The sequence below is a fragment of the Octopus bimaculoides genome, chromosome 5 (genome assembly GCF_046866305.1).
Source record: "Octopus bimaculoides isolate indiv1 chromosome 5, ASM4686630v1, whole genome shotgun sequence".
NCBI classification, from domain to species: Eukaryota; Metazoa; Mollusca; class Cephalopoda; order Octopoda; family Octopodidae; genus Octopus; species Octopus bimaculoides.
Genome location: NC_142932.1, coordinates 103,534,983 through 103,560,696, shown reverse-complemented (window position 1 = coordinate 103,560,696; position 25,714 = coordinate 103,534,983). Strand labels below are relative to the sequence as shown.

At 34.2% G+C, this 25,714-nt stretch overlaps 1 protein-coding gene across 2 annotated transcripts; it reads left to right on the top strand.

Annotated features, from left to right (window-relative positions):
* Positions 1 to 1,051: 1,051 nt before the first annotated feature.
* On the top strand, positions 1,052 to 25,318 carry LOC106870172 (lysosomal aspartic protease). Of its 2 annotated transcripts, none has more exons than XM_014916170.3 (9): positions 1,052 to 1,147; positions 10,417 to 10,552; positions 13,660 to 13,783; positions 15,311 to 15,429; positions 16,495 to 16,694; positions 16,948 to 17,070; positions 18,335 to 18,476; positions 22,700 to 22,798; positions 25,007 to 25,318. In XM_014916170.3, the coding sequence occupies exons 1-9, from the start codon at positions 1,086 to 1,088 to the stop codon at positions 25,166 to 25,168; spliced, it is 1,167 nt and encodes a 388-aa protein (XP_014771656.1). In that variant the 5' UTR covers positions 1,052 to 1,085; the 3' UTR covers positions 25,169 to 25,318. The 2 variants fall into 2 exon arrangements, with proteins under 2 accessions (XP_014771656.1, XP_014771655.1); XM_014916169.3 differs by having other exon boundaries at positions 24,050 to 25,318.
* The last annotated feature ends 396 nt before the right edge of the window (positions 25,319 to 25,714 follow it).

Here is a 25,714-nt window from a genome sequence, read left to right as displayed (position 1 = left end):
GTTCAACTTTATGGCATATCGTTAGACCCCAAAACTTGTTGGCCTAAGATCTCTTCAAATATCTGAATATTTTGAAGGGGTCTTAGGCCAACAAGTTTTGCTGTCTGACGATACGCCATAAAGCTAAACCCTTTAGGGACGGGAAACCCAGGATGATCCCATAAACCGGCCTTCCATACTTTTAATATATACTGCTCTACATCTTAGAGTGTGTTTCTCCGGATTTATGTTTTCTACAAACGATATATATATATATTTACATAAATATTCATACTACATATATTTATATATTTACACACATACATATTGAGTATGAACACATGATGCTGACATTTTAAACTTCGGCCAAAGCGTAGTCGGATCTAATGTTTCATTGAGTCAGGTCATATGAAACAAAATCGGGCGAAAGTAAAGAATACGTACATTCGGTGTTTAAGGTTTGGGGTTAGAATTAGGGTTAAGGTTAGGGCTTTCGTTACGCCGAAAACGGGTGGTGTACGTATTCTTTAGCTCCGCCCAAAATAGATTCTAGCATAGTTTGAAATCAGAATATGAAGGGATGTTATTAATTAATGCCCTATGAATTTTATCTAAGTCTCTGCAGGTTTTGATATCGAACTGCCTTTTATGTGTGCAAATATTAACGTGCATATACACACACATACTTGCTAATATGTATTTACTTATATTTGAATAATTCTTCTTTTTTTCTTTCTCTATATTTATAATTATTATCTATTTTATTTTGAAAAATAAAAATTTATAAATAATTAAATGAATAATAAAGATTAGCGGTATATATTTTTTTTTATCTCTAACGAAACGATCTTTGTAACTTTTAAATTTTTTAATCACGTTACTTTACATTCTTTTCCTTTTTAATACTCCTTTCTTTTTTTTTTTTTTTAAATTTGTTTATTTCGGTCTTGAGACGACACTTTACCAACCCTCTTCCGGTTTGAAACTTGATCTCCTGAGTGTAATTGTTATCGGTTTATACTGGTTACCGGGCGACCGTCCATATATAACCTGATTGTTTAGATGTTATTTTAGTCAGTTGATTTGAGGTTCACCCGATTGTCAACATGAAATCTCTTCTATTCATTACCATTTGCCTGGCGTTCGCCAGTTGCCATGCTCTTCAAAGGTAAGCTATTTTAAAAATTATTTTTCCATGTTACAATTTAGATTGGTGACAGCCTTGTCGCCAATATTTATTATTATAAACCAAGTATTTATTATTGTAAACCACTTTCTCATTACCAATGTATGGTGCACTGAATTATGTTGTGCTGTACTTCTAACAACTGTTAAATTCTACCCTGAAACCCTGGGTTATTATTTGTTATTATTATAATTATAATAATAATTATTATTATTATCTTTTTTCTACCTTTTATGCTATATGCAGTTGAAAATAATAGTTTCGTTAGGCATTTGAGCTCAAAGGGCGGCCTGACAAATCAAGTACACAATTTTTTCTGTTGTGACCGAGAACATCAACTCTATTCCTTTATTATTTTATGTTGGATAGTGTTAAAGATTGAGATCAAAGCATATCAAACTTCGGTCACACAATCTTACGGGCACTTTTGAGTCATTCATTAAATATCCATCCTAATTCTTCGTCTAATATAAATGTGAATGGCTGACGTTACTATAAAGATAATTGTGCAGCTGATTTATTACAAATAACAAAGAAAATATTCTGATAAGAAACTTTGTTACTAGGATTATACTTACAAGATACATGCGTATATGTATTTATATTACAATAACGGTACCTACATAAACAAATACATTTCAGACGTGATATTTATTTCTCTTAGTTGACTTTCTTTGTTGCTTTAAATAAATAATTACTAATTATTTCTGAAAGACTTATTAAAATTGAACAAAGAAACCTGCTGGATTCATAGAATTGAAATCACATCACAGGTTTCACGGAAAACCGCATAAAATAAATAAACAGGTTTAACTAATTATATGAAATAATAAATTTGTTAAAACTCGCAACAGATTTAGTTATTTTGACACTATTTTGAGAAAGTCATCTTTGTGTACAAAATCTCATACACCTATATTGTTTTTTGTTCAGGTGGTTTGAAATATTTTGTGTACATTATCAGTAGGGTAACAACATATTTTGTGATACACAAAATATGATATACAAATTTTGTATTCGTCATATCTGTAATTAATAAATATTAAGGACATTGGGGGTAACTACGTTATCGCTTGCTACTAGAAATAAGTCAGTAGCCTCTGATGACACCATACCGTTTTTAAGAGACACATCATTCATGCTTTAAAAGCATACGGTTTGAACGAACGAGATTTTTGGTAGATCTGTTGACCTAGGGTTAAACAACAAATTAAGGATGCCTAAGTGTTTTGATGCATTCAAATTGTTTATTCGTTCTTGCATGAATTTGATCTAATTCCACTTTTACTGGTTGAGGGTTGGTTGGCTTCCTTTGTATGGATGCGAAAATGATTATTGAACTATTTCATTGTAAGGTGTTATTGTTCGAAGATTTAAGACTTTCCAATTTTTTTTGTCAAGGCTGCAGAATGTTGAAGAAAAATACTTTTTGTTACGTAATTTCTCTCGTTTCTTCTTTTTTTTTCCCTAATGGCTGCAACGATTGTGAAACTACGTAAATAAATCGGCGTATTCTATGTTGTCCGTTGATGTAACCTAGAAATATCGATTTTTTATGTACATACAACCTGAGATGTATATGAGATCGTGTGATGTTCATGTTTTCTCGAGGCCGCGAGTAAAACTTAAAAGGAGGTAGAAATAAGGAGCGAACGGATCTCTGATTCGCATGACAGGAGATTAAACTGTTTGTAAGAAGATTTACTCCCACATCAATAGTGTTTGTAATATCTAACTGAAGCGAAAAGTAGTAGATTACCAGTACCACGATGCGCCAAGGCCAATTTCGGTCTTTTTGCTGCATTGATGTCATTGAAGATAAAATGTGGTCGCATAGCGATTTGACCTTCCATGAATTAATTTGTCACACGCACAGATTCTGTGTCTTTGGATAGAATGGATTTGGATGACATATTCCAAGCGCCTCTGTCGTAACTGGATGCTTTGAATCTTATTACCCAATAAACGAAACAATGTATTTTGGTTTAAGTTTTATGTTGTTGAAGACAAGTGAAGTCTAACGTTGTCTCGTTTTTTTGTGATTGTTATCAAAGAATTTTTAAATAGCTTAATATTTTTAATGAAAAAATATTTGGCCATGATCCAAATGACAATTCTGCAAGTCAAAATGAAGGATAACCCTGGCCATCTTTCGTTTTGACTTGCAGAAATGTCATTGTTGTTGGTTAATTTACGTAAAAAATTTTCTACTTCAGTTTTAAAGTGAAGGGTATCTGTACGTATATGTGAAGTGTGTGTGTGTGTGTGTGTGTGTGAGAGAATGAAGGGAGTGTGTTGTCATGTATATGTATATACCAAATATTTTTCATACTCTATTTAATAATGTGTGGGTTTTTTTTTACTTAGGATATGCGTGTATGCACGCAATTGATACCATGAGAGAGTGATACCATGAGAGAGTGTTTTCTTCTATTGCCTCAAATCAGATGAGTGAAGGAAGGCATCTGGTCTTAAAATACTGCATCAACATGTAATCAAAGAAAAAGAACGTAAAAATAAAGATATACACAGTGGAAGTCGCTTATTGTGATCACTTTGAAACAAAACTTTTTGACCACGATAACCGGTTGATGATATTACACAGGATTATATGCCGCTTCCACTATCAATATCTTCATTTAACGTCCATCTTCCATACTAGTATGAGTTTAGGTCTGCATCGTGCTCTACTGTCTACTTTGACAGTTTCTATGGTTGGTTGCCCTTAACATACAGTATTGGGGTCTTTTTTTTTTTTTTGTGGCACCAACACTAGTAAGATTGCCATGCAGCTCACAAAACTAAGCTTCCCCGTAACTGAATGGGGCTACTGTAGAGAGGGAGGTAACTCCATGCTAGATGAGAGGCTGGAGTATGAAACAAGGGGCTGGAACGGGTTTCTTGCTGTAGAAGAGCCCTACGGCTGTTTGCATTGTAGAAGAGTGGGTAAGCGTAACCAGGTAAAGCTGGAAAGAAAGATAAAATTGTGGTGATGAGGTGTGAAGGTGGACTCTCAAGTTATATATATTTGTTATTTATGTCTATTTTTCATTGCTAGCATGGATTAGGTGAATATATTATTGAGGTGATGTTTCACAGCCAGATGCCCTTCCTGTGAATAACCCTTACCTGTTTTCAAGTAAGGGATGACTTACTAATGTCTTTGAAGTTGAAAAGCAAATGGACAGAGAAGTGACATCACCTTGTAGCTTTCAGTTTTCATAGAATGAAAATGTAAATACATAGACATTCCTACACACAATGAGCTTCTTTCAGTTTCTATCTACCAAATTCATTCACAAGGCTTTGGTGGGCCCAGTTGAAGACACTTGTTCAAAGTGCTACACAGTAAAAGTTGAACCTGAAACGATGTGGTTAACTGCACTTATAGATATATACAGCATAGATCATGATGTTAAATGAGGATTTTATACAATACATACACACTGTGTGTGTGTGTGTGTGTGTGCATGTCTTTGTAAAATGACAATTGGATGTGGCCTAATATGAGGGATGCTACAGATTAATTTTAGTAGACAGCATGAAATCTTTCCAGAAGCAAGGCAATATTCAGCAGAACCACCAAACACCAGAGATGATATTGTCGGAATTATTTGGACTTTGGAGTAGCTAACTTCCCTATAGTATTTCAGCTTACCTCAACACTCAGAGTTCAAATACTGCTCCAGTATTTTGTGAGTGAAGTTTGATATATGGAAACTATGTGTTTATACCAGTCTAAAATAAACAAGGCTACAGTACAGTGGCTGAAGCCATTAAAAGAGTCACTACTTCATCTGAATTATGCTAAATCATTGATATTTATAATGACAAGATTTGTTGGCTTTTTAGATTTGTAAACCTTGTTTGTCATTATTTAGTCCCAGCTCAACAATTATTGAGCAGATTTAATGATCAGTAGCATTCCAGCTGTTATAGAAGTATAAGTGAAGGGAAATTTGACTAGCATGTCAGGTAACCATAAAGTTTTACTTGGCTCATTATATCCATTACTATTATAGATTAGTTACAAAGTAGTGTATAAAATGGTTATTTTATTTCATGAATTTCATTCTATTCATTCTTCCCCTTTTTAATATCAAGTTTATGAAAATTTCATTAAATAATTACATCAATAAAGCTAGGAACAAAGCTTCTGTGTGTGACCGTGGTGGAGTGGCTGGACTGATTTTTATGGCATTTTCAATTGTCTTTCATGAACTGAATGACAGGGTGATGAAAACAATTTTCAAAATAATTTCTAAAAAATTCTTTCCAAATTGACAAATTAGCTCCTGCTGCCATGAGTTAGCTGAAGGCAGGTTAGCACATAAGTGTTGCTCAACTGAATTCATATACATTTCTAACCTTAAATCTTTCACCAAATAGCCATCACTTTAACCTTTTTCAAAAAAAAAAAAAAAATCTCAAACTTATGACTAATATTTGTTGCCAAAAATTTATATAATGATCTACAACTACCTCATTTTAATTGTAGTATTGCAATGCTATTGCTAAGCTGGTTTCTTTTCAGTATTATAGTCATTATTAGTCCAGTATATAGTTTTACTGTTTTAATCTTTATTTGTAATGTAGTTGACCACCCCCCTTCTCCCATATTCTGTGCCTATCCTGCCTGTAAACTTTTCCAGTATTTGGCAGCATATAAGATGTAAATTTTTCAATGAATGTCACAAAGAAATCAACTGGGGTCCTCCAATATGCAAAATTGGGTCTTCAGATTTCTTTTGTTTAATGCAATGCTTATTTATTCTCATTGATTTGAATTAGTCATGCATTACCTTGTAGCTGTGATATTTCAATGACATGATTGTTTATTTTTAGAATAGTATTGTAGTGTAAGTGTGAAAGGCTGGATCTGGCCAGTTTGAGGATAAAACAAGTAGATTATTTTGGCCAGATAATAACGGTTTAAAAGCTAAGAGGGTTTTCCTGAATATGCACTGTTGAAATTGGAGTATGTCAAATGACTGTGTGTCTTTTATGCCATCAATTATGGTACATGTTTTATTGATTGATAATATAAGGTGTTATGTCTCATTAGATATGCCTAAATTATGATTTTTAAAAGACTTAAGGCATACACTACAATATTTTTTGACTTAAGAGCTACTACTGGGTCCTTTTAATTACTGATAAAAAATATAGACTTTAACCCTTTTAATTCCAACTCATCTGTGATCCTTACTGAAGTGTTCATACTTAAATTAATATCTTGATCAAAATCACATAAAATGAATGATGAGATATGATTTCAGTTGGGTCGACATCATCAAATTATTTAGAAACTGTTCAGTTATGGGCATCGTACTAAACCTTTTTTAAATTTTGATTACACTGAAAAGGGGGATAGTTTGTGCATTAGAAATAAGCCATAAAGGCTTAAAAAGCAATTAAATCTGTATGAAGGGATGTTTGTTTGCTTTTTAAAGAATTTTCAGATGTGAAACCTCTTACTTGATAACCATTAGTTGTCTCACTATTGATAGTGAGTCACACATTTCAGTAAACAAGCATACCATGATTGAAAGCAATCAAGTTTCAAGACTGAAGCAATAGTGGATGTTATTCTGAACAACCTAGTTTAGCAATTAGGGAAGAATTGGTAAATATGATTGTTGATATTATCACTAATGTCTAGAACAGGTTCGGTACAATTCTGACCTTGGAAAAAGAATGGTGTGTTTGAACTTAGTCAGTATGTACCTTACTAATGTGATATAGCTGAGAAATATTTTGATTTTTAGCTAATATTGTGTTTGAGGGGTAGAGAAAATTGTCCATACTCTTGGTTTTGGTATCTAGAGAAAGAGAGGAGGATAGGTTAACAAATTGAGAATATTTGTGAAGTAATTAGACTGGAACTAGACAGTTGAGAAACATAAAAGGTAATTTTATCATTTACAATTGAGTCTGGGCATAATGGTAAATAAGGTTATGGCAATCAGTTGATAGTGTTTTTACAGGTGCATTCTTGTCTCTCAGTTGACTGACGAATATTTTCCATTAACTTAAAATGGAGAAGGATTGTAGATAATTGAATTAGAATTTTGTTTTCTATTGATTTGTCTGAAATTTCTGTGGTTAATATAAATATATTACTGTTAAATTTTAATATAAAATCAGATAGGGAATTATATTTTACTACTATTATCACCCAATTTCATTTGGGTCTACTCGGGCTACATTTTAAAGATGAATAATTTTGCCCTCGAGGCCATGCCTTTCAATTGAGCAAACTCAAAGTTGTCATGCAAATTTCGCAGCACTTTTAACATAGGTGTGCAAATTTTCAGGTCAATCCAACTACATTTACTAACACTTTTGCCTGCACAACTGCTTGTGAGACAACATCCACCCTTTTCACAAATGTATAGATTTCTTTTTAAAATGTAATTGGAAAAAATACATCCTGATTAATATACAATTGAATTGTTACACAATCAGTACTTTATGTATTTATAAAATAGCATGTTATCCTGTATCCATTTTACTTTTCATAAGAAACAACTTTTCCTTTTAAAGATTAGTGTTTGAATAAAAAATTTAAAGTGAAAATTATACTGTAAAATACGGAAGTTTCTCCCTACAAAAATTATTCAAGTAACATTGTATCTATAGAATGAGAGTTGAATGAAAACTCCAAATCAAAAATTTACTAACCTTTTGTTCTTAGAAACAGAATTGCTTCTACCAGATCCTATTTCATAGAGAAGCCCTTAATTCTGGTTTGGTTATTTTGAAATATTGCGGAGATGTACTTGCATAGCAAGTGACCTGATCTGAGATCGTGTGCTGGAACGAAAACAATTGCAGCGTGGAAAGTGTTTATAAGCCCATTAAAATAACACACAAAAGTTGTTAGTTTCACTTCAACATTTAAATTGAATTTGTCAAAATATTTTCATCGCTTTGAGACTGTGACCTGTTCACTGACAAAATGAGATGCAGCACAGAATTTTGTCAGTGAACAGGTCACGGTCTCAAAGCAACGAAAATATTTTGACAAATTAAATTTAAATGTTGAAGTGAATCTAATGGTTTTTGTGTGTTATTTTAAATGGCTTATAAACACCTTCCACGCTGCAATTATTTTGAAATAAGTATCTGTGAAATTGGAAATTTTAGTGCATTGCATTAGATTTTGCATTGAGTCAAAGTTAGTAAAACTGTACCATGTACATCTAACCCAAACAACTCTAGATCTGTTCTGCTATTCAAAATAACCTTGAAACATCTTCTTGTTGGGAATATAGCAACTTAGTCTTCTGCAGCAGCACAAAGAATTACTACACCTGTCAAATTGAAATAGTGATCTCTAAACTCTAGTTAGGAACAAGAACCAACTAAAACCCTCAAAATCATTAAAATGCTATCCAACAATTTGACAATCTCTTATGGTAACATAACATAACCAGAGCTGTGGAGTCGGGGCAATTATTGATAATTGCTGCTGATGCAAATTTGAGAACCTTATATCTTGCATCAGATATGAATTTGTCAAGGAGAAGAGACCATTGGCGTAATGTAGGAAAGCTCATCTGTTACTATAGAGACTGAACAGGTAGTTGGTTGATGAGAATGAAAAATGAGTTAGACTTGTATTGCAGTATTTCTAATATTCTCTACTTAACATTTTAACTTCTAATTTAGTCTGTCAAGTTGACATTGTATGTCATTTACTTTTAGCTCTTGCATTTCTGTCCCTCTACTTTTATTGTTCATATTTCACTGTCAAATAATATTACAATTGAAACACATCTTATGATTCTCCAGTGACATGAGGAAAATAGTTTGCAGTAATGTACGATGTAAAAATAGGATTTCAGCTGATGGTGTTGTTTTGAAAATCATAACTATTATTTATTTACCCCCCCCCCCTCAAAAAAACTTTTGCTTTACCTTGTTTTGTTTATATTTTAATGACTTCTATTGTTATGCCAACAGTATATGTTTAGCCATAGCCAGAACTGGTTTTCACTTTTTATTGGAGTCATTTCAGGCCATTTGTATCATTTCTGCTCTTAAAAACCCCCAATTTCCTTATTAATTTATAGCCTTCAGTTAAAGTGAGAAATTCATTGATGTCTATCATTTAAAAACTATCAGGCGCAGGAGTGGCTGTGGTAAGAAACTTGCTTACTAACCACATGGTTACGGGTTCATTCCCACTGCATGGTACCTTGGGCAAGTGTCTTGTGAGTGGATTTGGTAGGCAGAAACTGAAAGAAGGCCGTCGTATATATGTGTGTATATATATATATATATATATATATATATATATATATGTGTGTGTGTGTGTATATGTTTGTGTGTCTGTGTTTGTCCCCCAACATTGCTTGACAACCGATGGTGGTGTGTTTATGTCCCCGTAACTTAGCGGCTCGGCAAAAGAGACCGATAGAATAAGTACTAGGCTTCCAAAGAATAAGTCCTGGGGGCGATTTGCTCGACTAAAGGTTGTGCTCCAGCATAGCCACAGTCAAATGAGTGAAACAAGTAAAAGAAAAGAGTAAAAGAGGCTCAATGAATACAACTTGTTGAACTCCTATTAGTATACAAATATCTGTAGTAGTATTTCTCAATATTTTTAACTTTGAACTTTGGAGAGAAAAAAATTTACTCGTACAATTCACATGGAATGTCATGGAAAACTGTTTTAAAGAAAAAAAATTTTTTAGAAAATATACAGAAAAATATTGCTTGTCTTGCTTTATTAAAAATATATTTGATGATATTAGGGATTGCATATGAGGATTATTTAGTGCATATTCTTGTGTCTTCTATTGAAGACTCTGGCTAACCACTGCCTTGTGTATAACAAAGTTGTTCAATAACATGTTTTCCAAGACTTTTTTCAAGCATGAGTATAGATTTTATAAAGCCTTTAATTATATTTTTAAAGTTTGTAGTGTAATTAGATACTCCTTGTGGAGCACAGTTTGAGACTCACTGGTATACAGTAATTACTGTCTTTGATGGCATGTACAAAAAATAAAAAAAGAAATTGCCCATGGTCCTATAAGCTAATTTTGTCCCAGACTCTCTTCTTTCCAAGTGTATGCTGCTGAAATTGGGGTGAATCTAATAATTCGCATGCAGCTTTTCAAATACTGTATGTATTGATATTCTCAGTATTGTTTTCATTGCTTCTAAGTTCTAAGTATATTGTTTATTTTTCTTCTAAAAATGTTATGTCAACCACTTTCATTGTCTTTGTTTTCTTACAGAATCAAATTACATAAGATGACCAGTGTCCGACATGATCTCTTGAGCAAGGGAACCACCGGGGAAATGATAAAATTCTTCAACCCTGCTTCCAGATATGGAGGTCCTGTTCCAGAGCCTCTGTCTAATTATCTTGATGTAAATTAATTTCCACATTCCTTTTTCCATTTTTTTTTTGTTTTACACAAATGTAAGTGTGAATGTGCTTTCTCAAAAATATTTGATAACAATATTTGGGATTGCATATGAGAATTATTTAGTGCATATTCTTGTCTTCTACTGAAGTCTCTGGCTGACCACTGCCTTGTGAGTAAGTTTGAAACAGAAACTGTATCAAACCGTGTGTGTGTGTGAGAGAGAGAGAGACTGAATGTTTGCATTTTGTACTCTGTAATGGTAAACGTTGACAATTTCATCTGCTAACACATCTTTTGAAGATGTGTGGAGGGTTAGTCCAAGAAGGGAGTTTGACTACGAGACATACTTCAATGATATGTACTTGCCTAACCCAAGTTAACACGAAAAAGCAAATGTTGAATGAATAAGTGTGTGTGTGTGCATATTTGCATCGTTTTCTTTTGTCTCCTGGTTAAAGGCATTGGTTTTCAATTGGCATCATACACAAACTGCAAGCGAGAGTGATGTGTATATGTGCGTGCTTGTGTGTGTATGTTGCTTGCCAACCATATGGCTTAGGGTTCAATCCCATTTCATGGCACTTTGAGTCCCTTCTGCTGTTGCCTTGGGCTGACCTAAGCCTTGTGAGTTTAGATTTGATAGACAAAAACTGAAAACCTGTCCAGCCATGGGGAAATATTACCTCTCTTGGAAATGGGTACCAGTTGGTGACAAGAAAAGCAGATGCTGTTGACAAGTTAGCCTCTTGTGACCCATGAAAGCTTGTAGAAATGGACATTAAAATTATAGCATTGCACCTTCACTACTAAGAAGATGGTATTGGTAATACTTCTTCCTGACAGAAAGCTAAACGGCATCCCGTCTAGGTTAATTCTCTTCCTAATCATTTGAGCTATATTACCCTAACTTTCATGACCTTGTCTAGCAATTTGATACTGTCATAATTACCTCTCTGTGGGACTTCTCCTTTACTCCTGTAACAATTGACTATGAGGCTTTGATAATAGTCAATGGCTCTGTCACCTTCCTATATAACATGATTAACTATATGGGTGACTAACCAATATCATACTCTAATATCATACCTAATATTTCCTTATAGGAAGAGATGAGATATCCTATTGCTGCTAGGAGATCCTATCTAATGGCTTTAGTGTTTTTGAACACTATAAGAGGGTGACAAGACTATTTATGTATATACCTAAGCTTTTCATTTGGTTTTTGGTAGTGCTTATAAGTTGGGTCTAGGAAGCATATTATATAATATGCATGTGTGTATATGTGCACATATCATCACAATGTCCTCTGAGGTTGTCAACAGGAAGGTATCTGGCTGTAGAAAATCTTCGTTAATGAATTCTGTCTCACCAATGCAAGCATAAAGTGGACTTTGAAACAATGATGTGTGTGTGTGTGTGTGTATAGATAGGTGTGTGTGTGTGTGTATATATATATATATATATATATACTTATATACATTTTAAAAAAATAACGTCGACCACTAACGTGGACAATTAATGCGCTAGAAATAGATCACATCTTGTGTCTATTAAGACCTAAATTGTTCTCAACATGAAATATAGCAGCATACCAAAACGTGAGCGGGCAAGACATTTAAAATCACCTAAAAAAGCATTCTTAAACAGGGACCAGTTTCGGATTTAACAAATTCTTACCATTTGTCTAATTCCTCTTCAGCCTGATTTGTAATGTAACCACAATCATCAGAATCATATACAGAGTTGCCCACCGCCATGGGTGCGCGTGCATATGGTTCTGCTAATTACAGCTTAATGGTAAAATTCAAAAGTCTTCGTTTTGGCGTGCTAATTCCAGGAATATATCTGCAGAAAATATTTACTGCGTCGTATATATTCAGTATGAGAACATGGGTAATGTGTAAAATATTATTATAAAATCTGGTAATTATTCATATATTAATTAATATCGATTAATTATCAGGAGGCCAGCACATCTAAAGAATCAAAGAGATTGAGAAATATTATCTGCAATCTCAGGGGATTAAGGTACATTTAAAAAAAATAACGTCGACCACTAACGTGGACAATTAATGCGCTAGAAATAGATCACATCTTGTGTCTATTAAGACCTAAATTTTTCTCAACATGAAATATAGCAGCATGTATGTCTGTATACTATTTAAAAAGGGATTCAGAATTCCCTTTAGCATTAATATAAGCAAACAGTTGAAGACACTTGGGCTTCTTATATTACATCTCTCCCTCTCACCTCACTACACTCGCCATTTTCCAAATGCATTCATTAAACCCCACAAACCTGCTATGGCTTGGGGATTGTAGGATAACTCATTCACTGCCTTGCTGTTTATATTGCTGGTTACTCAGTCCATCTTGAACTGGATTATATATATATATTAAGAGAACAGTTAATTTCTCACCCTTTGCTAATCAGATTTTTCTGAAATATCAAAAGCTATTAAGCTGTTCACAACACAGTAACAAATATTGTATTTAAAATATATAAATGTGAAATCATAACAATAGAAAATAAAAGCTTATATATTACTTAAACAATGTTGTCAGAACTTGTATCACTATATGTGTGCATATACACCAGTGGTGGATGCAGGGGTGTTGCTCTAGTTTCCCAATAAAATCGAGGGACTAAGGTTTTTATAACATTATTTTATTTCCAGCAGTTTCACAGCATTACTGTTTCATATACATATGCTCTGCTACAACAAAATTAGAATACATTAAAATGTGTCCATTTGTTATGAATTGCAATTCCCGCCTTTATATAGTATTTTACAAAATTTTTGGGCAACACCCCCACTAAAAATAATCCTGGATCCCCCCTTGTACATAGACATCTCAAAAGTAAATAGACACTCCTCTTTAACCCATTTTACTTGTGTGGACACTGCTCATTAGTATGATGTCCAAATGAGTTAAATCTTTGAAAACTATATAAAGCAGGTCTCAATACCAGATTAAGTATTTAAATGCTTCAAATGACATTTTGTTTCGAGAAATAAATCTTTCAAAATGGAGGTGCCTATTTACTTTTGACATGTGTATATTCTATATGAATAAATCCTAAATATTTTTTCTTTTGTTTTTAAGGCTCAATATTATGGTGTTATATCTATTGGGTCACCACCTCAAACCTTCAAGGTTGTCTTTGATACTGGTTCTTCCAATTTATGGGTGCCTTCCAAGAAATGCAAAATTACTGATATTGCATGTTGTAAGTATAATTACATTCTTTAACTCTTTAATTTTCAGAGTACTCCATCAAATTTAATGCTTTTTGATTCACACTGTTTTGAAGTAATCATGCATTATCTTGTAACTTTAAGATTTTGATGATGTGGTTGTTTATTTTTAGAATGACATTGTAGGGTAGGTGTGATAGGCTGAATACGACCAGTCTGATCATAAAACAAGGAGAATATTTGGGCCGGAAATGGCCAGTTTAAATACTAAAGAGTTAAAGATTTGTCCTTGTTTCAGACATTTGATTATGTTTCTTTTTACATCTGTTTCTGTTTAACATCATTCAGTTTTAGGACTGTTATGCAGACAATGATGACATAATGAATATTCTAGAAAGAATTGGACAGAAAAATATTAACATATCAGTTTTATGCAAGCTACAGAATATTTATAGATTTCACAAAACAAGTTGGCAACTTGAATAATTTCATGCATGTTTATTTTTTTCTTCTAGCAAAAAAGAGCAAGCTAGCAGAAACATTAGAGCTTTGGCAAAAAAAAAATGCTTTGTGGTATTTCTTCTTATTCTTAATGTTCAAACCCATCCGGGTCAACTTTGCCTTTTATCCTCATGGGGGTTGATTAAATAAAGTAGCTCCCAAGTACTAGGGTTGATGTAATTGACTCACCTTCTTCACTTCAAAATTGCTGGCCTTGTGTCTAAATCAGAAACCATTATTTTCTATGGAAAAGGCTTCAGATTATTGCTTTTTAGCTATAGGAAAAACAACTGTTTGAGTAGACCTGTGAGCATTCTTGTTTTGGCAGTCTGTTATCCAATGTGTTTTGACATTGTGGTTTGGCTATTTCTAGCAGGTCGAGTGACTGTGTAGAGATTTTTTTTTTGATAAATTTACCATATTACCAAGTCCTGTGTAGATTTTGGGTACTACTTTGATGCATGAATTACTTGAAGACAAACTTTTTTGTGATTTAGAGCAAATGAGGCTTATCACAGCTTGTATCTTTTATCTTGTTTGTCGTTTGACTGCGGCAACACTGGTGTACCAACCTAGAGGGTTTTAGTCAAATAAATTGATCCCAACACTTATTTATAAAACCTGGTACTTAATCTAATTGTCTCTTTTGCTGAACTGCTTAGTAACTGGAATATAAACAAACACCAATTGTCAAGAAGTGGTGGAGGACAAACACATTGACACACAACACACATATCTAGATATATAAATCGGGTTTCTTTAAGTTTTTGTCTACCAAATCCACTCACTAGGCTTTGGTTGCCCAAGGTGACCTGCAATGGAATTGAACTGGAACTATGTGGTTGGGAAGCAAGCTAGTTACCACACAGCTATGCTTATGCTTATGAGTAACTGATTTATAATAGAGAAGACTAGGTGTTAAATAATAGATTTACCATTTCAACTGCAAGACCTAGGTGTTAGATTTATTTCATGTACTTAGCCCATATCAGCTTTAGTTCATTTTAAATTTAATGGTAACAATCTGGTGTTAACTCTTAAAAAAATTTTCTTTTCAGTGTTTCATAACAAATATGATAATACTAAATCTACCACATATAAACCAAACGGTACAGACTTTGCTATACACTATGGAAGTGGTAGCTTAACTGGTTTCCTGAGCACAGACAAAGTAACAGTAAGTATTTTAAAATAGTCAGCAGAAATTTATGTAAACTAAAAAGAATTCTGTTTTGTTTTTCAACAGTAACCTGAACATAATAGGAATTAGATGGGCCACTGAATTAAGTACAATCTTCATTGTTTTGCTTTTCAAATTTCTTAATGAAGTATTGTTTTAACTTTGTTCTAAATTCCATCCTAATCCACATTCATTGAACCATTACATTATGGCAAACTACATTTGAAAATCATCTGATTAGAGTGTGAAACAAGTTTTTGCTTCAGATATGACTGTGGTAAAAAGTTTACTTCCCAACCCCATGGTTTCATTTTCAATTCCACTGTGTGGCACTTTAGGCAAGAATCATCTGTGAATAGACTTAGTGGATGGAAAATAAAAGCTCATTTTGTGGGTGTGTGTTTTTTACTCTCCTTCTCTTTATGTTACATGATGGTTGTAAACTAGTGTCATTGTCGTACAAGTAAAGTTCTTTGTCCCCAATTTTCTGTGAAAACGTCTGGTCATGGGGAAATTATCTTGCATGAAGACAGGTGAGGGTAAGTGACAGGAAGGGCATCCAGCCATAGAAGATTCTCCTTACCAAAGCAATGACGACGAAGCTTTGTGTTGAAAATATTTTGTTTTAAGTAACTTCGATTAATTCTTCCTAAAGATAAAATCTTTTTAGTCAAATAAATAATTTCAAGCTTGTTTTTTTTTTCTTGATGTACCAAAAATACAATTACATAAACTGTATGTATCTAACTAGAATTACTTATTACTTTATAATTTCATTATGAAAGTATTTCCTGAAATTTTATGACTCAGTCCTTAAGCATTTAGATTAGTCAATCAAATGTAATGCTTATTTATTCATGTTTTGAATTCATCATGCATTATCTAGTAGCTTTGAGATTTCAACGATATGGTTGTTCGTCTTTAGAATGACATTGTAGGGTAGGTGTGAAAGATTAAATCTGGTCAGATTGAACATAACACGGGTAGAATATTTGGGCTGGATATGGCTGGTTAAAATGTTGAAGGGTTAAACATTTTCTTGTGCAATTTTGTATTTTGTAGATTGGAACAGTCTCTGTAAAAGATCAAACATTTGCTGAAGCCACAAGTCAGCCTGGAATTGTGTTTGTTGCTGCTAAGTTTGATGGCATCCTTGGAATGGGATATGACACTATTTCTGTTGATGGAGTTGAACCTGTTTTCTATAAAATGGTGGATCAAAAAGTTGTAGATAGTCCTGTGTTTTCTTTCTATATCAACCGGTATGTTGACCCTTAAAATTTGGAGTGCATGATATTTTTAAAAAAATGTAAATATTAAATTGTAGATTGTAAAAAGAAATAGAAATACAATATTTCGAAGATCTTTGAATTTGTTTACTATAACTTTCTGTTTATGCAACCTTTTCAACATTTTCTCTTTTTTACTATAAGTCTGTTCTCTCATGATGTTTATGTTGTTTATTCGAACATAAATATATTAAGATGAATTATTTATTTTTTATTTACAATTTAGTGATCCCGGTGCCAAGGAAGGTGGTGAGTTGATTTTGGGAGGAACAGATCCTAAACACTACGTTGGCAACATGACCTATCTACCTGTCACTAAGAAGGGTTACTGGCAGATTAAAATGGACAGGTATATTTTTGTAAAATAGATTAAATCTTTCCTTTTTTTCTTCTTTTTTCCACATTTTCATCCTTTAGGTGGTATATTGGCATATACCAATTGGTATATACCAATATACCAAGGCATATTGGTATATACCAAAAGGCATATACTATAATGCCTTTTGGTATTTGTTGTGACTTTTTACATTCTGAATTTGAATCTTTTTGAGACCAACTTAGATTTTCATCCCTTTGGGGGTCAATAAAATAAAGAACCTGCCTAATATTATAAAGCTGATTCTATCAAAAACACCCCTCAGAATTGCTGGCCATGTGCCTAAATTAGAAATAGTTGTTATAGTAGCAGTTAATTGGCAGAATCCTCAGAGCTCAAGACAAAATTATCCTGTAGTGCTTATTACTGCATGTTAGCTGCTGAAATAAAATGTTACTGAGGTCAACTTAGCCTTTCCTCTTTCTGTGCTTTATAAAATGAAGTAATATTAGTTGTCAAGTGAGGACACACATGCACATAAGATGAGCTTTCATCTGGTAGTTTCTATGTACCAGATTTTCTCACAGAGCATTGATTGGCCCAAGAAAACAGTAGAAAACTATTTGCTTAGGTTTCATTAAGTGGGACTGAAACCAAAACCACATGTTTGCAAAGCAAACTTGACCCTACATCTGTTAGTGGAAATACTTTATACTTATCACCAGGGATGCTGAGCCTGGTGTAGTAATTATTACTATGTAATATTTTCTGTTACTAATGCGGCAAACTGGCGAACTCTCTACCATGATGGAAAAAATGCTTAGTTGCGTTTCTTCTGACTTAACATTGAGTTCAAATGTCATCAGTTGGTTTTGCTTGTCATCCTTTCAGGGTCAATAAAATAAGTACCAGTTGAACACTGGGGTTGATGTAATCGACTTAGCTTGCTGACCTTGTGCCAAAATTTGAAACCAATATTTCCTGTTACTATCTTTCTTTTTAGTAATTCTTTAACATAGTCTGACAAACTTCTGTTTGAAGATAGGTGGCAACTCTTTCTCATCCTTTGCAGGAATTTCATACAAGTTTTGTCTAAAAGAAAAATGCATAGACTCATTGTTGAGTAGACATTAAGTTCTCATTTTAATTTCTACTTGAAAGTATTTTACCAAATTACTTCAGAATTGCATGAATATTGCTACTTCTATATATGTGAAGCTTTGTGCTTATTCTTTTGAAATTCATGTTAGTCTATTAAATTTTTGTTTGATCAACAATATTGTATTTTCTTATGCAGTGTAGCAGTGAAAAATGCGACATTCTGTAAAGGTGGTTGTGCAGCTATTGCTGACACAGGCACTTCTCTGATTGCTGGCCCAACAGCTGAGATCACTGCCCTCAATAAGCTTATTGGAGCTAAAGCTGTACCTGGTGGCGAGGTATTTTATATGAATTTTAAATTGGATTGTATTAAAATGTTGATTTTTATTTTGTATGTCTAGCTTTGATAATTTGTTTTAATTTTTTTTTTTTGTCATATACATAGACAGGCACAGGCAGTTGCTGTGTGGTTATGAGGTTTGCTTCACAATCACATTGTTTTTGGGCTCAGTCTCTCTGCATGGTGCCTTGGGCAGGTGCCTACTATAGGCTCGAACTGACTTGTGCCTTGTCAATGGAATTGTTGGTGGAAACTGAGAGGAACATCATATGCACATATACATTTACTCCTGTCATCTCACTTTTACTCATTTCCCTTCGTCTGTCTTCTCTCCTTCTGTGATGCTTGCGTATAGCAAATGGTCCTTGTATAAGGGACTGCATTGGACCGTCTTCATCTCTCTCTACTCTCTTGGCCTATGTAGAAGAGACTTTGTTGAATAGGTTTCTACACAATACATTCTACACCACTCGACCTGTACTGCTGTCCATCTCTCTCTCTCTCTTCTTTACCTCTTGTATTTGTCACTCATCAACTGCTCTTACATGGTGGTTGGGAATGAGTTGAAGTAGGTTCAGTGTCCTCCCTCATTACATGGACAGCATAGTAGAGTGAATATTGTTAACCTATGATTCCACTGCACCTTTTGTGCATGCATAATTTTCACTGGGTACATCATATGAAATTCTTATCTACTCTTATATTGTATATTTAATATGACTGTTCATTTCATTGATTGTAACTGGGTCTTGTTTTCTTTCCTCTGTAAGTTGCATGGTGTTAGGAAGGGCATCCATGTCAAAAACACACAGTAAAGACTGGTGCAATCCTCTGGCTTGCCAGTTCCATTATCAAACTGTCCAACCCATGCTAGCATGGAAAATAGATGTTAAATGATGACGATGATGATTTACAGTTTAGTCTTTGCTAGTTTTACTTTGAAGCCTTTTGGTTCTAGGTTTTGCTTCAACATCTGGAATTTTTCTCCAATCTTAAGTTCTAATTCAGGTGTAAGAAATAGTCATCTTGCAGAAGGGAGTTCCCATGCACTGCTAATCTTAACTTCCTGTTATAACCTGTCAGACTATAATAAATTGGAAGGTACTAAGTCCTGATGGATATCTATTTACATGCTAAATATGTCATTGATCTCATTGGTGACTGTACTTCTGCACATGGCTTGAACATCTACTAGATTACAAAGGATGATATTTTATCAAAGACTTTCTCCAAGCTGACAAATGTCAAATATAGGACTTAGTGTTACCAAAGAACCTCTGAAATTGCCTTGCCAGAAAGATAGCATTGGTGGTTCTTCTTCCAAGCATAAAGCTGATCTGTATATCATCTCTAATCCTTTTCCTAATTGTGTTATAATTCTCTCTAACTTTCATAACTAGTCCATCCAAGACTAGCACTACCCACTAGGCAAACAAGGCAATCTCCTAAGGCAGGGGCTTTCAAACTTTTTGACTTGCGGACCCCTTTATATTTCAGGCTTTACTTTAGGGACCCCCTTATAAACGCTTATGAAATTTATACATAAATATTTGCTTAAAATAACATATTTTTACATTTATTTATTTAACAGTATTTAACAAATAGGTTTATTGTCAATTAAAAAACATATAGAATCAAATTGCCCATAAAAAGTATTTGCTGTCTACGGACCCCCTGTCTTGTCCTTGCGGACCCCCTGTGGTCCGCAGACCACAGTTTGAAAACCCCTGCCCTAAGGCACTAAAATCTGGGAGTCCCATTCAAATTCTGAACAACTAAAACAAAATTTCTTCATAATCCAACTTAAAATGTGTGATCTCTGTAATAGAGAGCAGAAGTCACTATCAGAAGAGGAGGATGGAAGATAGGGTGGGGGTAGGGAAGGTGAGAGGATCATGTGGTGTTATGAATCTGGTACGAAACATTCAAAATTTTGCCAGATAACAGATTTACCTGGTAATACTATAGATTTATTATTTGAAGTTCATCCTTTCTTGATTTCCTGATACCATTTCTTTAATATTTATGTTATTAATATCTTTCTTCGGTTTGATATTGGGAAAGACATGTGAAATGGCTTCAACTAAAAATAGAAAATGGGTTGATTGATGCCACTTATATCACCAATACACATTGAAAAGGTATGGGCATCATTTAACGTCCATTTTCCATGCTGGTATGGGTTGATCAGAGCTGCACCAGACTCCAGTCTGATTTGGCATGGTTTCTACAGTTGGACGTCCTTCTTAATGCCACCACTTTACAGTGTGTGCTGGGTACTTTTACGTGGCACTGCCACGAGTGTTTTTCACCACCAGAGGGACCAGTCTTAACACTTCTGCTGTGGAGTATGGATCTTCTTGAGTACAGCAAGGCACCAGGCATCTCGGACCTTTGTCATCTTACCTGAAAAGTTCAGCGTCCTGAGCTCGTTCGTCTAATATATGTAAGACTGGTGATGATTGAAACAGCAGTGTATGAGACTATACTATGTAGCTTCCATCCTGCTTGTATCTCAGTTCAACTTGTACTGCACAGCTTTTCATCATTTGTGGGTTGATGAAATGAGTGTCAGTAAAATTCCAGAGCTAAATCTCTCAACAAACCACTCTTGTAGTTTTTCTGAAGAAGTTCATTTATTAAATGACAAAAATTGTTATATTACTATTGGGTAAAATTTTAGACTCTTTGACATTTGTGAAATTTAATCACAATTTCAGATGAAATATAAAATTTGAGTGTATTACTTCTAATCAAGAATTTCTTCAGCAAATTTCTCATTAATTGGTGTCTTATCTAAAGCTTGAAAGATAAAAACCTATTTCAAAAGCTCGGGAGTATAAATTACATTTTGTTATGTTTACTATTGTAGAATTATATATAATCTATTTTTGCAATTTGCTCATTTAAATATCAGGTCATCCCATAAGTATTGTCATTTTTTTGTAGTAGGCTTTGAAGAAATAAAAAAGCAATTGAGGTACCAATTTAATTAATTATATATTCCCCATCTGAACCAATAACATTCTTCCAGTGCTGTGAAAGATTTTTTATGCCATTCCTATAGAAATCAGCTGGCTTAGAAGAAAAATTCTTGAAGGTTCATTTCAAGTGCTTCTAAGGAATTGTATTCTTTTCCATCAATAAAATTTTGCAAGCTTCAGAATAAATGATAATCCAAAGGAGCAAGGTCAGGAGAATGTGGAAGCTTCTCCTAACCGAGCTCCTCAATCTTGGTACGTGTGATTCTTGCACTATGGTGTCTGGCATTGTCACGATGGAAAATGACACCCTTTTAATTGACTAAAGAGCACCTTTTTTTCTATAAGTTTTTCCTTTAATATATCAATTTGTTCACAGTACACTTGAGCTGTAATTGTCTGGTTTTGTGGCAAGGTTTCAAACTGCATTACACCAAATCTGTTCCACCAAACGCTTAACAAAACTTTCTGAGGTTGAAGACCTTGTTTTGGATGGGCTCTCTTGCTTGTTCTGGTTGAACCCATTGATGTCAATGATTAACATTCTTATAGAGTACCCACTTTTCATCACTGTCACGAGGCAGTTCAAAAATGGAAGATTTTATTTTTCAAGTGAATAAAGACCAATGCAGATATTGACATGTTCTCTAAGATTGTTTTCAATCAGTTCATGTGGAGCTTACTTGCCAAGCTTAGACATGGTCCCAAGTTCTTACAAATGGTAATGATGAATTAACCCATTCTGCTAACTCTTCAACAGTTCCATTTGGATTTCTTCCAGTAGCAGCTTTCAATACATCATTACCAAGAGACAGGGCACTCAGAGCAGCATGCATCTTCCAAGCTAAAGTCCCCTTGTCGAAATTTATGGAACCATCATTGGCACTTGCAGATTTTCAAAACACCTTCACCATACACTTCTTGCACATTTTTTTTTTTTATGGCATTTGTTGCTTTTTTCATACTCGTAAAGCATGACGTGTCTAATGTGCTCTGCTGTGACCTCCATTTTCATGAGGGTCTATTAAAGCAACAAATTGTTACTTGTGTGTCTGCAAGCTAGAATCTAACCAACTGAGACTTTCCTTGCTCTGTGGTATTTATGCACCCATGAAAATATCTTGTTTAAACAGGTTTTAACAAGTACAATCTGAAAAACAAGATAACTTATAAGAAGACTTGTATATAGCTTTGTATGTTAAAAATTTTCACTAACATGTTTTCTGTTTTTCTTTTCCAGTTTTTGGTCGACTGTAGTAGCATTCCTTCAATGCCTTCTGTAACCTTCACTTTAGGTGGTAAAAATTTCATTTTGACTGCCAAAGATTATGTACTTAAGGTAAGTCAAATTTTGTAATACCTGTGTGTGTGTGTGTGTGTGTGTGTGTGTATGTGTGTGTGTGTGTGTGTGTGTGTGTGTATCAAATCTCATCTAATGTCCACTTTTTCATATTTGGATGGGTCAGTCAGAATTTGTTGAAGCTAGTTTTCTGTAACCTGATGGCTAGATAGATATTTTTTCATGGAAGACTGGAAATGGACAGCATGCTTGTTTATAACCATCATGCATTGTCAAGACAAAGGTACACATAATCACATGTACATGACTTCTTTCAGTTTCTGTCTATCATATCTAACAAGATTTTGTTGGCTCAGAGCTGTAACAGAAGACGCTTAAGTTGCTGCATAGCAGGACTGAACCGAAGACCATATGGTTGGGAAACAAGCTTCTTAACCACATGGCCATGCTTGCACCTTATCTCCTTTTCAGCAAGACACCTGTCCCTCTATCATATTTTCATCTCCCTCGATACTATACTCTGTTCAGCTGAGAAACCTTGTCTTGTGAGTACTTGGTGACCTTACATGGAAAAAGCTTCCTGTAAAGTAGTTGGCATTAGGAAAGGCATCCATCTATAGAAACTTCCAATGCAGATAATGGAGCTAGCATAGTCCTCTAACTTGACAGATTCTACATTATTTACATTTGACAGATATTTGTCGTCATCTTGTTTGTTGTTAACACAATGTTTCAGCTGATACACCCTCTAGCTTTCGTCAGGTGTTTTGGGGAAATTTCAAACCTGGGTTCTCATTCCTAAGGTATTTTTCGATGTTATTATTATTATCATTATTCAGATCACTGCCTGGAATCTGGAATCAAACTCGGAATCTTGGGGTTAGTAGCCCGCGCTCTTAACCACTATGGGCATATGGCATAATGGTTAAGAGTGCGGGCTTACTAACCCCAAGATTCCGAGTTTGATTCCAGGCAGTGACCTGAATAATAACATAGAAAAATACCTTAGGAATGAGAACCCAGATTCAAAATTTCCCCAAGACACCTGATGAAGGCTGGAGGGTATATCAGCTGAAATGTTGTGTTAAACAAGATGAGGACAACTATTCGTCAAATGTAAATAATGTACATAATTCCTCATCTCTTAGAACTGTATTGACAGATTCTGTTGCCAGCATGGAAAGTGGACATTAAATGATAATGATATATAAAAACATGCACTTAAGTTCCCTTAATATTTTTGAAAAATTTGTCAGAATGTTTTTTTTTTTTTTTAAACGAATATTTCAGGTAAATTCAATGGGACAAGTTGTCTGCTTGAGTGGTTTCATGGGAATTGACATTCCAAAGCCAGCTGGACCCCTTTGGATTCTTGGGGATGTATTTCTAGGACCAAACTATGCTGAATTTGATCTCCAGAATAACCGGGTGGGGTTTGCAAAGTCAAGGAGCTAAAAGGAAAGATCTGTTTATATTTTGTGTGCACTTATAGTGGGTTCATCTTTTAGTGTCTTCTTTTCCCCCCACTCCCTCTACTTGCTTTGCTTCTCTGTTGAAGTTTCAAATAGTTTGTAGGTTTCTTTTGTAGTTGCATGCTTGGTTAACCTGCATGAGAACTTTTCCTTCAGTTTCATTAAATCTGTCAAACTGTACCAGTATTATTTTTCTTCATAACATTATACATTCTGGGGGGTTTCAAATTAATCCAAGTCCCCACTCCCCATCAGCTCTATGGTATATTAAAGAAGTATTGAGATTACAAAGTTTTTTGTACTTGAATGTTAAATGAGTTAACAATTCGAGTTGTGAAAGTGTAACAATTTTTTTCCCTCTCCCAAGTGTACCTAATTACATATTATCACGGCTCTTCCAAAGAGCTGCTTATATGCATTAAAACAAAATTTAATCTAGAAGGGTGGAATATTGAAAAAATTATTTAGCAGCATGGATCATCTCATTCTTCCTGTTTTGCTTTATCTGAATATTGCTTTGGTGTTTTCATTTTGCATGTATCTTTTTAGATATTAATATCATCTCTTAAAAACAAAATTTTAATGGCTTTTTAATTTTAAAATAACCTCCATTAATGCACTATCATTTATTTCTTACCATACTTCCATCCTTTTAAAATTCCATTCAACTTTTAATTTTCTCTTTTTTTAGCCATTTTGTAATATATATAATATATACTAGTTTTAATTACTTTAAATTATTACTCATCAATGTGGACGTGCCATTATCTCGCAGGTAACTCAAGCTGGACAGACAATTTGTTTAAGTGGCTTTATGGGAATTGACATTCCTCCTCCTGCAGGGCCACTGTGGATATTGGGAGATGTTTTTATTGGAAAATATTACACAACATTTGATGCTAAAGATGACCGAGTTGGTTTTGCTCCTAGTAAATAAATCAAAAATATTTTATATACATACAATATTAAAGCAAAATCCCTGCTATTCCTTTTTCCTGTAAAAAGAAAGCATTTTCACCACCTGCTATTTGTGCCTCTTTTTTTATTTTTCTAATGATAGAATAAAAATGTCTTTATTTCATAAAAATTGTGTTTTTTTCTTTGATACATTTAATGATGCATGCATGTACACACAAAAATCACAAATAACTAGAGCTGAGTATAGCTACAGTCTAGTGCCTGAAACAAATGAGATACAAATTAAAGTTTGTTTCACATCTGTTGCTTTGACTTTTTAAATTGGTCTTAATTATAGCCTGTGGAGGCGCAATGGGCAGCGGACTCGCGGTCATAGGATTGCGGTTTCGATTCCCAGACCGGGCGTTGTGAGTGTTTATTGAGCGAAAACACCTAAAGTTCTACGAGGCTCAGGCAGGGGATGGTGGCGAACTCTGCTGTACTCTTTCACCACAACTTTCTCTCACTCTTTTTTCCTGTTTCTGTTGTGCCTGTAATTCAAAGGGTCAGCCTTGTCACACTCTGT